Source organism: Lepus europaeus, chromosome 7, assembly GCF_033115175.1.
Source record: "Lepus europaeus isolate LE1 chromosome 7, mLepTim1.pri, whole genome shotgun sequence".
In the NCBI taxonomy this organism is placed as follows: Eukaryota; Metazoa; Chordata; class Mammalia; order Lagomorpha; family Leporidae; genus Lepus; species Lepus europaeus.
In genome coordinates, this window is record NC_084833.1 from 83,179,661 (window position 1) to 83,196,189 (window position 16,529).

The following is a 16,529-nucleotide window of genomic DNA, read 5'->3' on the forward strand; positions in this document are numbered from 1 at the left end:
TACCCCTGTTTATTTTCAGCCTTGCTACCCAGGCCGGCTGCTCTGAATCAGGCTCTCCCTTTCTCACCAGCCTCTGGTGCTAACAAGGACTGGACTCATAGCACCGTGTCCTTGCTAGAGTTTCTGTTCTAATTCCACTGGTCATTTTGTACTGTTCTTTATTGCTCCACTATATATTTTCCCAATTGGACTTATGCACAGAGTTTTTTTGTGCCAGCATTATTTATTAAGATTTATTATTTATTTGAAAGGCAGATTTACACAGAGAGGACAGGCAGAGAGAGAGGGAGAGAGAGAGAGAGGTCTTTCATCCGCTGGTCCTGCAACCATGTGGGAGACCTAGAGGAGGCTCCTGGCTCTTGGCTTCGAATTGGCACAGCTTTGGCCATTACAGCCAGTTGGGGAGTGGGCCAGTGGATGGAAGACCTCTCTCTCTCTCTCTCTCTCCCTCTCCCTCTCCCTCTCTCTGCGTAACTCTTTCAAATAAATAAATAAATCTTTTCAAAAAATATTATATAATATGATGCAACCACTTTGTTTGACTTTTTAATTGAACAAGCACTTAAAATAAAAACTCTTTTAAAACCAACTTTAAGGGGCAAGTGTTTGGCCTAACAGTGTAATCCACTGGGTGTAATGCTCACACCCCATATCACAGTGCTTGGGTTTGAATCCTGACTCTGCTTCCAACTCCAGCTTCCTGCTAATGCAGACCCTGGGAGGAAATAGACTACAACTCAAGTAGTTGGGTCCCTGCCACCTACAAGGAAAGACTTGGATTAAGTGTTTGGCTCCAGGCTTCAATCTGATCCAACCTTGGCCTTTGTGGCCATTTGGGAAGTGAACCAGTAGCAGCAAGACTTCTCTCTCTATGTCTCTCCCTCTTTCTCTGTTACTCTGACTTTCCAAAAGAAATCCTTTGTCTACAACTGAAATATTTATACAGATGGAAGTTACATAGTGAGTTTTTGATTTTGTTTTAAAAAATACTAGCAAATTACACATATTTTTATAGCTTTTTTTCACTTATCGATACATTATAACTGCTTCCTAGGTAATCTATTTTAAATTATGATTTCATAGATTATATATCATGATACGGCTATCTGTAGTGAAGTGACACCCTGACTGACAGTAGGGACTCACATTTTAGAGTACCAAGTCTCCATTTTGAGAAAGCACCTTCCACCATGAGACTATGGTCTGAAACTAAGGCCTACAACTAAGACAATAACAGTACATTACATCCCACTTGGCAAAACATAGAAATCCCCTAGCATGATTGCTCAAGCTTAAAATGGATAGACTGCACCTGGATTAAAGTTAAGATTATACTTTGTCTATGTCCCGCATGTGATTTAGGTCAGTATCTGGACTGATGTGGAGACTGTAATTGGTATTGTCAAGATTGTAATGGATGTGAGTTTCCCACATGCTTTAGGTCAGCTTGACACTAGCAACCACGTATCCCCCCAACCCTAGCAACCATGTATTACCCCTCCCCTCCTTGTGGTTTTTGCCTTTGTAAACCCTGTTGCTATGAGTTTCAGGGTTGAGAGTTCTTTAGGGCATGAGCCCACTGGGCAGCTGGCAATAAAAGACTGTCAAATTTTATCAATGTGTGGTACTCCTCTGTTTGCATTTGCTCAGGCTCAACAATAGTACAGTTTACTTAATCTTGTCCCTATGGGTTAAGTAAATTTCCAAGGCTGATGGGCATTCATTTTGCATCCAATTTTTTAAAACTTAGCATTTTAAGAAATAGATGACTTCTCCCTAATCCTGATAGAAATCTATTCCATTCTGGAAGGAATAAAGCAAAAGAAATTAGGATGAAAATATCATGATCCTCTGTCTCTTCCTCTCTTTCTTTGTCTCTCTCCGTGTGTGTATGCAACTCTGCCTTTCAGAAAAGTAGATCAGAAGAAGGAGGAGGAAGAGGAAGAAGAAGGAGAAGAAGGAGGAGGGGCTGGTGCTGTGGTACAGCAGGTTAAAGCCCTGGCCTACAGTGCTAGTATCTCATATGAGCACCAGTTCAAGTCCCAGCTGCTCCACTTTTGATCCAGCTCCCTGCTAATGCACCTGGGAAGGCAGTGAGAATGGTTCAAGTCCTTGCACCCCTGAACCCACTTGGGAGCTCCAGAAGAAACTCTTGGCTCCTGGCTTTGGATAGGCTCAGCTCCAGCCCATTTGAGGAGTGAACCAGCAGATGGAAGATCGATCTCTCTCTCTCTCTCTCTCTCTCTCTCTCTCCCTTTTGGTAAAATGGCACGGTCTTAGCTGTGGCACCATCTTAAGCCCTGAGCACAAACTTAAGCTCTTGGCCCCATCACCATATTTTTTTAAAAGACTTATTTTTTTATTTGAAAGTCAGAGTTACACAGAGAGAGAAGGAGAGGCAGGGGGGGGGGGTCTTCCATCTGCTGGTTCACTCCCCAGTTGGCTGCAATGGCCAGAGCTGCGCACAAGACTCCTACCCCACACACAGAACAGGGGATTGGAGGTTAACTTGGATGAGCCTAGAAGACATCATGCTAAGTGAAATAAACTAGTGTCAGAAGGACACACGCAGCATGATTCTACTTCTGTTGAAAATCTATAGTCAAGCACATAGAAGCAGAGATTGGAATGGAAGTTCCCAGGGACTGGGGTGGTGGGAAGGAGGAAAAGGGAGTTGCTAATGAATGGATATTAAAATTTCAGTTATGTGAGAGATATAAATTCTAGAGATTTGCTGAAGATTGTGCCTAAAGGTAACAATGCTATTTTGTACACTTAAACATGTTACATTGGTAGAGCTCATAGACGCGTTTCTACTGCAAAAACATACAATTCAAAAATAAGTAGTGGACTACAATGCTGATGAAAACTCTGTATGTGAGCAGGGTTTGCTCACTAGTGGTTTTCCCTATATGTGGCATGTTTTGCAACCAAAAGAACCTTTAGTAATATAGATTCCCTTTAGCTTTATCTGGCTTAATTACAGTTATTGCATGGACTGCATGCTTGTGGGTGAAATAGGTCCCTTCTAATTTCTAATTCCATGTTTTGTTTCAGGGAGTGGAAACTATTGGGTGGAGGGGATCTTGTCCACCTCCTCCTCACAGTTCAAACTTGCTTATCTTGGTCTTCATAAAATTTCCTTGACAATTGCTCAAATGCCCTTAACAAATAGTAAATGAAAATGAGAAAGTTGAAGAGACAGGTGCCTAGAAGAACTTTCTGCTTTGACCATGATGCTTAATCGGAAGTGACAAAGGACAAAGTGACAAGGCAATCAAGGGAAGGTTGCTTCAAAAGGCAAGTGGGCAGGGCGACTGAAGGTCGGATCCAGTCACAGATTATGATGACAACCTCTCAACTCTGGAGATGTAATGTTATTTTTCAGATTTACTTATCTGAAAGAGTTACAGAGAGAGGGGAAAGAGAGAAAGAGAGCTTGATCTTCCATTTATTGGTTCACTGCCCAAATGGCAGCAAGGAAGCCAGGAGCCAGGAGCTTAATGGGTCTCCTAAGTGGAGTGCAGGGGCCCAAGCACTTTGTCCTCCGCCACTTTCCCAGACCATCAGCATGGAGCTGGATTGAAAGTGGAGCAGCTGGGACTTGAACCGGTGCCTATATGGGATGTTGGTATTGCAGGCATTGTCTTTCCTGCTATGCCACAACTCCAGCCCCTGAAGCTGTAATTTAAATGGGCAGATTGAGCGTGATAGCCCACAAGGACAGAGGTTTTTATCTTTTCAGTTACACTCCAAGTGCCTGATATTCAACTGACTGAGTAGGTGTTTTGAGCGAAGCTATGGCTTTTTCATGTTGGTAAGCCCAAGTAAGATCTTACCGGAATGCTGCTCTGCAAAAATCCACGTAGAATAATTCTGAGAGCCCATATTGCCCAGAAATACTTTAGAAGTAGCTCTACAAGCCTGATAATGACAAAGGAGTCCATGATATACAAATGTAACAGAATTTGGACAGATTTTATCTTTCAAAGGAACACAGCAAATCCTGGGATCATTATAACAAAATCTTCTACTAATGATCTCCATCACTATGTTCCCAGAACTGGGAAGTAAGGCCCAGAAAGCTTCAGAGGAGCTGGAGGACAAGCAGCTGCCAAGCAGTGGAAATGGGAAAGGCCAGACTTTGATCCGAGAGTTGCTATTTTCCTGCTGCCTTGGATGACCCAGGAAATGATGTCTTTTTGCACAGTGGGCTCGCTAAGGAAAGATGCTTTCTTTCCTTTCCTTTTCTTTTTCTTTTATTTTTATTTATTTCAAAGAGTTACAGAGAGAGGTAGAGACAGAAAGAGAGGTCTTCCATCCGCTGGTTCACTCCCCAAATGGCCACAATCGCTGGTGCTGAGCTGATCCAAAGTCAAGAACCAGGAGCTTCTTCTGGGTCTCCCACATGGGTGCAGGGGCGCAAGAACTTGGGCCATCTTCTACTGCTTTCCCAGGCCATTAGCAGGGAGCTGGATGGCAAGTGGAGCAGCTGGGATTAGAACTGGTGCCCACTGGGATGCCAGCACTGCGGGCCAGGGCTTTAACCCACTGCGCCACAGCGTTGGCCCCAAGATGCTTTCTTTTTATACAGTGCCCCATGGTGCTGCCAGGCAGAAGGCAGACAAAGGGGCAGTGTTTACTTCTCTTTCCTTCCCTCCCTCCACTGTTGAAATGCATTAAATATTACACTAGGATTAAATATAGATCAAAGGTTGCTTTTGGAGTGATAGAAGACAATCTTATAATAGCCAGCATTGTTATATGATTCTGTCTATTACATCATGCATGGTTTCTAGGTGCGGTTTATTTGGCCACAGAAAGCTTGACCTAGAGCTATACAATTTAGCTGTCACACCTCTCCAGCACCTTTTTTCCTTGCCAGGTGAACAACATGCATTCACCCTTCCATTTTCCTCACTTGTCAGAAATCATGGATACAGGGGCCAGTGTTGTGGTACAGAGGGTTAAACTGACACTTGAGACACTGATGGCCTGAGAAAAGCAGAAGATGGTTCAGGTGCTTAGGCTCCTGTCACCCACATAGGAGAATCGGATGACGCTCTTGGCTCCTGGTTTTGGCCTGGCTCAGCCTGGCTATTTCTGGGCAGTGAATCAGCAGATGGAAGATCTCTCTTTCTCTGACACTCTGCCTTTCAAATAAATAGATCTTTAAAAAATAATTTATAGGTTCCTTATTTTATTTATTTTAATCTAATAAGTATTTATTAATGTTGCAAGCAGACGTGGCCCCTTTTAAAGGCTGAATTACAGGAATAAGAGTGATGGATTAAAGAAGGAGGTACCTTTCTCTGAAGGGAGGAGAGAACTTCCACTTTGACTATGACCTTGTCTAAATAAGATCGAAGTCGGCAAACTCAAAAGGCTTCCATAGCCTTGGCAGTTCATGACAAGAGCCTTAGGTGATTACTGACATCATAAATAAGAGCGCCAATTGTGAAATCAACAACAGGAGTCACTGTGTACTTACTCCCCATGTAGAACCTCTGTCCTTAATGTGTTGTAGTATGCGAATTAACGGTACAACTTGCCATCAAACAGTATTTTATACTTTGTGTGTCTGTGTGGGTACAAACTGTTGAAATCTTTACTTAGTATAGAGTTGATCTTCTGTATATAAATATAATTAAAAATGAATCTTAATGAAGAATGGGATGGGAGAGAGATTACAAGATGGGATGGTTTGCGGGTGGAAGGGTGGGTATAGGGGGAAGAACTGCTATAATCCAAAAGTTGTACTTTCAAAATTTATATTTATTAAAAAAAATTCTTAAAAAAAAAGGAGTGATGGAGCCCAGTCAGACCCATTGCTCTCTGCCAATCAGCAGCTTGAAGGGAATTTACTGGGCAAGGCAAAATTATCTGGGTCTCTGTGAGGAATTGAGTCTAACAAGGGAACAGGATCTGCAGAGAATTGGGCTGCCTCTCCAGGTAGTGGTCTAGTTGCTTTGAGTTAGGGTACAGCCATACAAAGTGCTAATCAAGGCAGGTAGCATAGTAAGCCCAGACCACATGTGTCTGAGTTCCTAAAACTGTACAAAATTTGTGCTAACTCATTTAGGGACTCAAGCAGATTTCAGGTGATAGGACAGAACAGTACTGATGACTTTGAACTAGCTTTAGTGTGGCCAGTATGGTGTTTATTTTTACCTTACGTGTGGGTGCTATAATATTTATCTTAACCATTACCTTATAATTCAGAGTCTTTTACATCTTTGTGAGTGCAAAAATTAAACTGTTATATTTCATTGAAATATAAAGATAAATGATGTGTATTCACTCATCTATTAATTTATTTAATAAGCATTAGACAGGTGTAAGTACTGAACCATGTGATAATAGCATGTCTATCTCAACATCAAAATACTTTTCTTTCCTGTAAGTCTTATATTCCACAATTTTTAGATGTGACCACAAATACTCTCTATTTTAGGAAAGGGTAAACCCTTGAGATATTTAAAATATCCTGCAAATATTTCTGGCTTCAACCAAAATTTCACTATGAACATTTTTCTAAGCATCTAGAATTCTTTTTCACCTGTTCAGTCAAATATGAGTACGTGTACAGGAAGAACTTGACAGCACAAAGAATAAAACCCTAAAGTAAATATAATAAATTCTCAGCTTGACTCTTTACAATTTCTTTTAGTGACAGTAAAGTTTTGCATTTGGATAAAGAAAAAAGAGTTATTTGTGTTAGGTTTATTTTCCATCAAGGATTCAGCAGGGCAAGAACAACAAGTGGTGGTTTTCTGTTGATCTTACACAGTTTCTAATAATTTTTAACCAATAGTCCTTTCCATACTTACTTGTCCAATTAGACACAGTCATAAAAATCACACTTGACAAAGGAAATAAACTGCCTATTTGCACAGAGATTAGCCTTTTCAGCCACACCTGCTCACTGGCCCCTCCCTGTTCCCTAGTAAGTACACAGTATTGGGGGCTAGGGTGGGGAGGACTTCCAATTGCCTTTTTCTCTCTTCAAGGAAAAGAATGAAAATATATTTAGGAGGTCACGGTTCAGTCACAGAAACTTCAGATCCGACCAGAAATAACAAGCCATTGAAGGGCGCCCTAGCTCTCATGGAGCGCATGCTGACAGCTGGCTTATGGCTGGAATTACAGGTACTCAAAATCTCTCTCTGATGAATAATTAGGGTAGGCAAAAAATGAGCTGGGTGATCTTACTCTCAGATGAACTATTTCCATGAGGAAGAATAAAGGGTTAAGTCCAAATTTTAGGAACCACAGTTGGCCTGGTTCTTGCTCTCATGGAATTCTGTCCTTTATAATACTTTAGAACTGACTAGGTCACTCTTGGCTTATTGTGAGTTGGTTGCTCATTCAGCTTGATAAATCGAGACGTGAATCACAGAGCTTTCTTCTACACGACTTTTGCAATCATCAGGTCCAAAATCCTTCTTCATACCTGACCTTGCTATTATCTTCATGCTTGCAACTGAAAACCAGTCCTTCCTGTGAAATATTTTGTGGAAACTTAGAGACCTTTAAATATGCAGACTCAATGGTTTATTGTTGCTAAATTGAAAAGCATCATAGAATGGTTAAGATTCTAAGGTCAGCTGGAATTCCTTTAGTAGGATCTCTGCATTTTAAGAATAGTAACAATCCCTTACTTATAGGTAGCAGACTTGCTCTGCCTGCCTGTATCCCTCTTTTTTATTTTTTTTAAAAGATTATTTACTTATTTATTTAAAAGTCAGAGTTACAGAGACAGAGAGAGAGATAGAGAAAGAGATTTTCCATCTGCTGGTTCACTTCCCAATTGGCAGCAACTGTCATGGCTGGGCCAGGCTGAAACCAGGAGCCAGGAGCTTCTTCCAGGTCTCCCACACAGGTGGTAAGGATCCAGGGACTTGGGCTATCTTCTGCTGCTTTCCCCAAGCCATTAGCAGGGAGCTGGATTGGAAATGGAGCAGCCCTTTGTAGGTGGTGGCTTAACCTGCTACACCACACCACAGTACTGGTCCCCCTTACTCTTTATGTAGCACCATCCCATTTTTTCCCTGGGGAATGATCCTCCCCTCATTGTTATTTCATAGAGTTTAAGTGGAGCTTATTCTACCTCCTCGCTTCAGAGGAGCTCAACAGGGAGTCCATCTCTGGCCAAGTGATTGCTCCAAGAATGAACTGGGTCCAGAGCAGCCTAATTTGAGTTTCTGCCCCTTGTCACCAGGGTTGTGGGTAAACACATGTATAGCATTATCCACTGAGAGTTTAAGGAACATCTTAGGTCAATTCATTCATATAGCCCAAATCTCCTAACACCTACTCACTCCCTAGTGAGGAAGTGAGATACTGGCAGATATTTTCAGTAATATGTTGAAAGCATTCATTCAGCAAATACTCAGCGAGATGATGACTACTACTAGGAGCCTCGTTCTATGCAAGGTGATAGGAATGCAGTTATAAATGAAACTGCCACGATCCCAGTACCATTATGTTCTGAAGGATGTATAAAGAGGGCACACAGGTGGACCATGTAAATTATTCTGGATATATGTGGGTATCCAGGAAGGCTTCCTGGAGGAAGGGACTGGCCTCCTAAATATCTCTGAATTAATTCTTCTTGGATTTTCTTCCTCATCCTCAGAGCTACTGCCTTAACTCAGGCTTTTTTCAGATCATGTCTGAATTGTAGCAATAGTTTTCCAGTTGAAATTTATCCCTCACTCTCACCCTGGTCTTACCCAACTCATTCATTACTGATAACAGAATTATTTTTCCCATGGAAATTTTTCCTGAAGTATAATATAACGTACATACATAAAATTTGTTTGGAAGCACACAGCTTGATGAATTTCCTCAGCCCAACACATTCGTTAAGCAGCACCTACATTACTAAGCATGGCCAGCATACCGGAAGCCATCCTCATGCCCCATCCATAATCACCCAGCCCATAAATGATAAAAATTCATTTTAAAACTACAAATCGTGGAGCCCAGTGAGTTAAGCCACTGCCTGTGATGCTGGCATCCCACATGAGCATCGGTTCAGGTCCTGGCTGCTTCACTTTTGTTCCAGCTCCCTCCTGATGTGCCTGGGAAAGCAGCAGAAGACAACCTGAGTACTGTGGCCCCTGCCACTCATGTGGGAGACTCAGATGAAGCCCTGGCTCCCGACTTCTGGTTTCTGCTTGCCCCAGCCCTAGCCTTTGAGGCCATTTGGGGAGTAAACCAGTGGATGGAAGATCCATCTCTCTAGGTCTCTCCTTCTCTCTCTGTTAACTCTGCCTTTCAAATAAATAAATGAACCTTAAAAAAAAAAAAAAAAGCTACAAATCTCATCACATTGCTTTAAGAATCTTTCAAGACTCTCCGCAACCTTCAGCAGAAAAGCCCCAAACCACTAGTAATTCCCAACCTACTGAATCCTATCTACTGCTCCTCCTTGCAGGCCTGCGCAGTGCTGCTCCATCTCTTTAGGCTAATGTCCCAGGTCTCTTCCTCCCCGATCTAATGACCCCAGTTATTTCGTTATTCCAAGAGCCACATTCTCAAGGTCAGTCATGACTTTGTTACTTGCCCCAAATTCTTTTCCTTCCCTTTCCCCTGCCCTTGACTGTTTTAAAAATAAGAACCATCGTGGCAGTCACTGTGGTGCAGTGCGTTAAGCCATCTCCTGGGACTCCCACATCCCACATCCGAGTGCCTGGGTCTGGGTCCTGCCTCTGCTTCCCATATAGCATCCAGCTAAGGTGCCTGGGAGGCAGTGGATTGTGGCCGCTGGCCTGATGTGCACTGTTTTCTGTAGGTAGCACAACAGCAAAAACGCTTGGCAGGTCGGCCCCACTCCCAGCAGCGTCTGTTTCTCCACCAGCGCCTCTGCCGCCTCGCCTCTGTCGCACCCCAGGCGCGAGCTTAACCCTTCCCTGGAGACTGTCTCCAGGCTCCTTAGGGAAGCAGCCCAGCCGCTGGCCTCCTTAGAATCCTCCCGAGCAGGAAAAAAAAAAATCTCAATAATACCAATGTGGGGTAAAATCCATAAACTTAAAATCAAGCCGCAGGGGAAAAATTCCTCAAAGGATGCCTGATTGCTGCTGCACTGATAAGCCTGAAGGGGCCAGTGTGGCTCTCTGCTGTCAACCTACACTCATTGCAACGTGGGTTGCCCGAGTCCTCATCATCTTAACCTCCAAAGCGATTCGCATAAAACCTTCACGAGTGCAGAAATTGCTTCCTAAGTGCAAAGTAAAATTAAAAGGGACGTGCATTCATTCAATCATCTCACTGGCCAGGCATTCAATTCATCCAGGACAAGCACCCCAGCGGCCACATCTTTATCTCTGCCTTATGCGCCCCCAGCAGTCACTGGCCCGCGGTCAGAAACGCTGGGTGGGGAGATAGGAGACTGAGTTTCGATTACTCAACTTTTTTTTTTTTTTTTTGGTTCTCCATCATCTGCTGGGGCGCAGCAGAGGGGTGTTCTGCCTACCCACGCTGAAAATCGAGTTTCACAAAATCAGCAGCCCTCGTGGGTCCAGCGCAGGCTGCCGCCCCACAACGACCCGGGTCACCGACTTGTGGGCCGTGCTTGTCCCTGGGTTTGCTTCCTCACTCCGTCCAGCGGGCGTCGCGGGCGGGTAGCAGGGCCGAGCGGAAGCGAGCGGGCTGGGTCCTCTGTCCTGCCTGCGGTCCGCCCCTGTCCCTGCCTGCGCCTGCTCTCGCGCAGCTGCGGCTCTGCGGGTCTCCAGCCTGCTGCACACGCCCAGGGATGATCCAAGCTCTCACTGTGACGACGAGGGGGGTTCAGTCCACTGTGAGCGAGGCCCGGGACTCCGGCGCCAGGTCGGGGCGGTGGGCGTGCCTGGGGAGGCCCGGGACCCCGAGGAGCGGATGAGGCGCCTGTGCGGCGCGGTTCAAGGGTCCGAGGGCAGCGGAGGCGCGGCAGGAAACTCTCAGAACCTGGCCCGGCCGGGCTGTGGGCATCGTGGCGGGGAGGGACAGGGCGGCGCCCGGCTGGGCTGCCCGGCCCGCTCACCTCGCCCTGGCGGCGCGCCCAGCCCGGGACTGGGGAGGAGGGAGCTGGACCTGCGGGCCTCTGGATTCCAGGACCGCCCCCTCCCGCTCCCGGGCCGGCGGCGAGCGGCGGCGACGGCCGGAGCCGCAGCGGCAGCATGAGAGCCCGCGCCGCTCCTCCACGCCTGCGGACGCGCGGCAAGCGGCGGCGGCTCTGCCTGCGGGCGCCATGGGGGCGCCGTGGGGCCCGGAGGCCGGCGGGCGGCGGCGGCGGCGCAGAGGCCAGGGGCAGCTACAGAGCGCCTCGGTCCTGGTGGCCGCCGGCCTGATGTGCACCGCGCTGGCCGCCTACGTCTGCTGGGAGCAGTTGCCGCCGCTGCCCTGGGCATCCCCTGCCCCGCCGCGGCCGGTGGGCGTGCTGCTCTGGTGGGAGCCTTTCAGGGGACGCAGCGGCGCCGCCTCGAGGCCGCCCCCCGACTGCCGGCTGCGCTTCAACATCAGCGGCTGCCGCCTGCTCACCGACCGCGCGGCCTACAGCGAGGCTCAGGCAGTGCTGTTCCACCACCGCGACCTGGTGAAGGGGGCCCTGGACTGGCCGCCGCCCTGGGGCGCGCGGGACCGCGCCGCCGAGGAGCTGGAGTTGCACGCGTTGGGCGACCAGGAGCCCGCGGCCCGGGTGACCTCAGGCTCCAGGCCCCCGGGCCAGCGCTGGGTGTGGATGAACTTCGAGTCGCCCTCTCACTCCCCGGGGCTGCGAAGCCTGGCAGGTAACCTCTTCAACTGGACGCTCTCCTACAGGGCCGACTCGGACGTCTTCGTGCCCTATGGCTACCTCTACCCCAGGAGCCACCCGGGCGACCAGCCTCCGGGCCTGGCCCCGCCGCTGGCCCGGAAGCGGGGGCTGGTGGCCTGGGTGGTGAGCCACTGGGACGAGCGCCAAGCCCGGGTCCGCTACTACCATCAGCTGAGCCAGCACGTGCCAGTGGACGTGTTCGGGCAGGGTGGGCCTGGCCGCCCGGTGCCCGACAGCGGGCTCCTGCACACGGTGGCCCGCTACAAGTTCTACCTGGCGTTCGAGAACTCGCAGCACCTGGATTACATCACCGAGAAGCTCTGGCGCAACGCGTTCCTGGCCGGGGCGGTGCCAGTGGTGCTGGGCCCAGACCGTACCAACTACGAGCGCTTCGTGCCCCACGGCGCCTTCATCCACGTGGACGACTTCCCCAGTGCCTCTTCCTTGGCCACCTACCTGCTCTTCCTCGACCGCAACCCGGCTGTCTACCGCCGCTACTTCCACTGGCGCCGGAGGTACGCCGTGCACATCACCTCCTTCTGGGACGAGCCGTGGTGCCGGGCCTGCCAGGCTGTGCAGACGGCGGGGGACCAGCCCAAGAGCATAGGCAACTTGGCACACTGGTTTGAGCGGTGAAGCTGGCCCCCGCTGCAAGCCACCCAGGAAAGCCAGGTTGTCAGCTCTTTGATATCCTACCGAGCATCTCCTTGATTGCCGAATCACGGGACCAAGTTCTCAGAACACTTTTTTTTTTTTCTTTATTGGAAAAAGGTGATTTGCCAATTAACATTATACAACTGCAAGATGGGGTGGGAAAGGTCCCAGGTTCGCCTGCTTTATGCACAACTAGCCTTTGGGCTCCTTCTGCTGTTGATGGCCATGGCTGTTAAGGGCTTTGAAGAAGGGTAACTTGGGCAGAGGTGAAGAAATGGCTTAGCTGCCAGGCACCGAGGCTGTTTCTCGTTATTTCCACAGTGGTGGCCCAATTGGCATTTTCCTGAAGCAAACTGCTGGCTTTAGAAGGAGGCTGGGTGTGGGTGTGGCCTCAAGTGTGGCTTTCTCTTTGTTGGAGTCCTCAAACCCCAGCCTCCTGGGAAAGGTGAGCAGAGTGGTTAAAGGCGCTATTGACTTCCTTAACAAGTACTGTTTCTTCTGCCCCATGAATGGGAACAAGTTGCTGGATTGTCCTTGAAAGAGTCTCAAGATGAACATATGGGTGTACTTCCTTTACACAACAAATGTATTCTTGTAAAACTGCGTTTAAATCAAATCAAAAATTCAGGACCCTAAGAGAATTCAATATTTAACCAAATCCTATGGAGAATCCCTTTATAATGTGAATAACCATATCCTAATTTATTTCTTCTGTTTTTGTGTTTTCTTGTACTTGTTTTTTTTTTTTAAATATTAATGTTACAAAAGTGAAAATCAAGCAGAAGCAACCTTCTTCTCTTCCCAGCAAACCAGCCTGTGTTTACAAACAGAAGAAAGGAAGCCACAATGTCACTTTCCACAAAATTATTTGCCATGTCTTTACTGGACTGAAACTTTAGGCTGGAAGGCCAGTCCTTCAGGGATGTGGCATCACTTGTCTGCAGAACAGTGGAAGGGATTGCACTGCATGACAGAATCATGCAAGTGGAAAAAAGAAAATGTTACAATATCTGTTAGTGACTTTTTGTTTGTGAGTTTTTGGTTGAATGTTTAGATCCTAGGAAATGGAACTAAGTTCGTGCCTATGATGAACTTCCTCTGTCTTTTGTAAAAGGCTAAATCTGCTGTGCTCCCTGTGCTAACAGATTGCCCTTCTAGTCTGCACAGTACAGCAAATCCTCACATTTCTAGTGCCCTTGAGACTGTGCCATGGGATCAGTCTTCAAAATACATGCATTGACTTTGCAGGTTGTTGAATGAGCAGCATATTTAACAGGTGTCACTGCGTACCTACTTAATGCCAAACACTGGACTTGGGGACCCGGGGAAGAGAAAAAAAAAGTATATGTGTAAGGCAACAACCTCCTTTTAGAGCTCTTACAGTCTACCACTGCCAAAAGTGAAAAATGACTGCTGAAACAATTGGCAGATTCAATTCACTTAAAATGACATGACCGTAAATCAGTAAGAAAGTTATATAGACTGTAGTCTATAACATAGACTATTATATATTTTATATGCATAATAGTGATATGGACTATAAATTATAAAGCTAATCTAAAGCTTGAAATGATGGAGTTTAATCCTTAATTCATTATAAGATCTTCACTGACTAATTATTATGGGTAGGACCCAAGATGTAGTTTTCTACAGAAGTCTTCTATAAATAGTAATTTTATATTTGATTGGTACAGTTAACTGAGTCATAAGCACGTTTTATACCTGTGGGCATTTGTTGCCAATGTATTTGGAAAGCCCACTGAATCTAGGTGCTGCAGTTCTCTGTTCCTTAAAAGGAGAAGTGAACAGCTATGGTTAAAATTTCCTCATTAAAGTATTACAGTGTGGACAGAATTACAAACTACCAGCCATCCAGTAAAGGTAATGAAAAATTCTATTCTTGAAATAACTATTTCTGAGATGTTGGCCAGTGGTCTTGGCGTTATTGGGAATCTACATGGGGCAGTGGGACAGAGCTTCGGTTTTGAAGGTTATCTGATTAAGGTTTGAATTCCAGCTATGTGACATTGGGCACATTAGCAAAAACCCTGAGCCTTAGCTTCCTCACCTGTAAAATGAGGGAGGAAAATATTTCATAGCTCATTGTGAGCGTTTCAGGAAATAAGCGACAGGTGCCTAACACACAGTGGGCACTAGCTGATTTTATGTTTTTTTCTTTCTTTCCTTGCAATGATTTCAGGATGCTCTTATAACCATTTATACATATGTCTAAAATTAAATCTCAAAGATGTTACAGAATAAATCTGAAATAAAAAAGAAAGTGTCTCATATTGTATATTTCAAATGAATCTCTAAAGCTAAGCCTTATTTCAGGAAGCAACATTGTCATTTAGATCAAGCTTAAATTTGTAGAAGAGAATGAAGTATGCATCTAAGCTTTCTTAATTTTTTTTTGTTTTGGCAAAGCTATATAGTTAAACTTATTTTACCAGTGTTCTTGTAGTAGTAAGTCCATTTGAAATTAACCATGTAGTGAATATCCAGCATGAGCATTTACATGCAAGTTTTCAACCTGGAACGAATTTTCTTTTAGGCTAATTTCATCACAGAGCAAGAGATGTGGCAATTGCTCATTGTATGTTACTTCTCATTCTAAACTGAATAGGTTCAAATTTAGCAAACCTTAGTACAAAAATGCATGTGAATGCATCATATATATATATACACATATATATCCAAATGTGTTTTCTATGATTGCCATGCCCTCCTTTAAGGCATAGATTTTTCTTTCAAATTTATTACAAAATTTAATGTTTTCAGCACTTGATGACTCTGAAAGTGCACCTGTAATGATAGCTGCATCGGAAGACAGTCTGACTTGCTTTCGATATTCACAAGGTTTTTTTCAGATTCCAAGCCACTGCTTGGCAGTAAGTTAGGGGAGCAAAGGAGTTTCATGCAGAGTCTGAAGTTCGGAGTCAGAACCTGGGTATGTGATTCTGCCACTTTCTGTTCTTATGGCCTTGGTTAGGAAAGCTATTTAACTGAGTTTTAGCCTCCTCCTTTATAATGCATGAGTGCCTCTACAAAATAGGGATTAAGTGTGCTGATGTATGCCATGCCGAAGTGCTTACTAGGCTGTAAAGTGCTACATAATTACAGAGTACTCTAGAGTTTCCAGGCTCTATATCAAGGGTCAGTAAACTTGTGCAAAGCACCAGAGTGTAAAAAGTTCCAGCTTTGCAGGCCACACAGTCTGTTGCCACTTCCAACTCTGCCGCTGGAGTGCAAAAAAAGCCACAGACTATCCCTAAGCGAATGAGGTGGCTGGCCTTGGCCGAGGTGCCATAACTTGCAGCTCTGCTCTAGATTTTCAGAGATGGAAGGAATCTGGGAAGCTCAGCATGTCTACTTAATGTAACCTGATGGGAGTTAGAAGGGATTTAAGAACTGGCGTTTTAGAATTCTGGAAGCAGCTATTCTTGGGCTCTTCCACTAGCTTTGCAACATTTCACAGTTGTGTGATTTGGGGTGAATTATTTAGGCTCTCTGTATTGTGATACTCCCAATCTCTATTTGAAGGTAATCATATAGTTTGTGGAGGTGTTAAGATTAGAAAAGATGCTTACAGTACTCGGTCTAGTGCCTGGACCATAGGAATCACCTCAACAACATTACCCAGGATTACCTATCCGTTTTACTGAGTAGCCAAGTTCCAGAGCCATTGAAGGACTTGCCTAAGGTTACAGAAGTATCGGTGGAACCATCCTCGCCCATGCAAGATGCAACCCCTTTGAGCCTCTGCCACTTCAGCTGCGAAATGAGGGGGCTGGACAAAATCTCTTGGGGTCAAGTTCCACTTGCTAGCATGCTACTAATTGGTCTCCTGGGGCTTAAAGAGCTAATTCACCTCCCAGTGTGCCTTTTTTTTACAGCCTGGAAGTGACTTAGTATATAGGAGCAGTAAACTGGCAGAAAACCAGGCATGGGTGGGGGATCTGATTTAACTTTAAACACAAATGTTTAAAGCATCGCATATACAGATATCAGGGAAAGGAGCCAAGGCCATGAATTAGTTTGGTGAATAACTGCATTGAGTACATCTCAAGTCATTCTT

At 45.7% G+C, this 16,529-nt stretch overlaps 1 protein-coding gene across 1 annotated transcript; it reads left to right on the forward strand.

Moving 5' to 3' along the window:
* Positions 1-10,071: 10,071 nt before the first annotated feature.
* On the forward strand, positions 10,072-14,693 carry FUT4 (fucosyltransferase 4). The gene is made up of 3 exons (XM_062197585.1): positions 10,072-10,366; positions 10,512-10,804; positions 10,910-14,693. Exons 1-3 carry the CDS (start codon positions 10,072-10,074, stop codon positions 12,431-12,433), a joined length of 2,112 nt encoding a protein of 703 aa, XP_062053569.1. The 3' UTR covers positions 12,434-14,693.
* Positions 14,694-16,529: the final 1,836 nt, after the last annotated feature.

Coding starts and splice junctions, on each gene's coding strand:
- FUT4 (XM_062197585.1), top strand. CDS start 10,072: ATGCCTGATTGCTGCTGCACTGATAAGCCTGAAGGGGCCAGTGTGGCT. Junction 10,367..10,511: donor CCAGCAGTCACTGGCCCGCG/GTCAGAAACGCT, acceptor TCACAAAATCAG/CAGCCCTCGTGGGTCCAGCG. Junction 10,805..10,909: donor CGAGGGGGGTTCAGTCCACT/GTGAGCGAGGCC, acceptor GCGCGGTTCAAG/GGTCCGAGGGCAGCGGAGGC.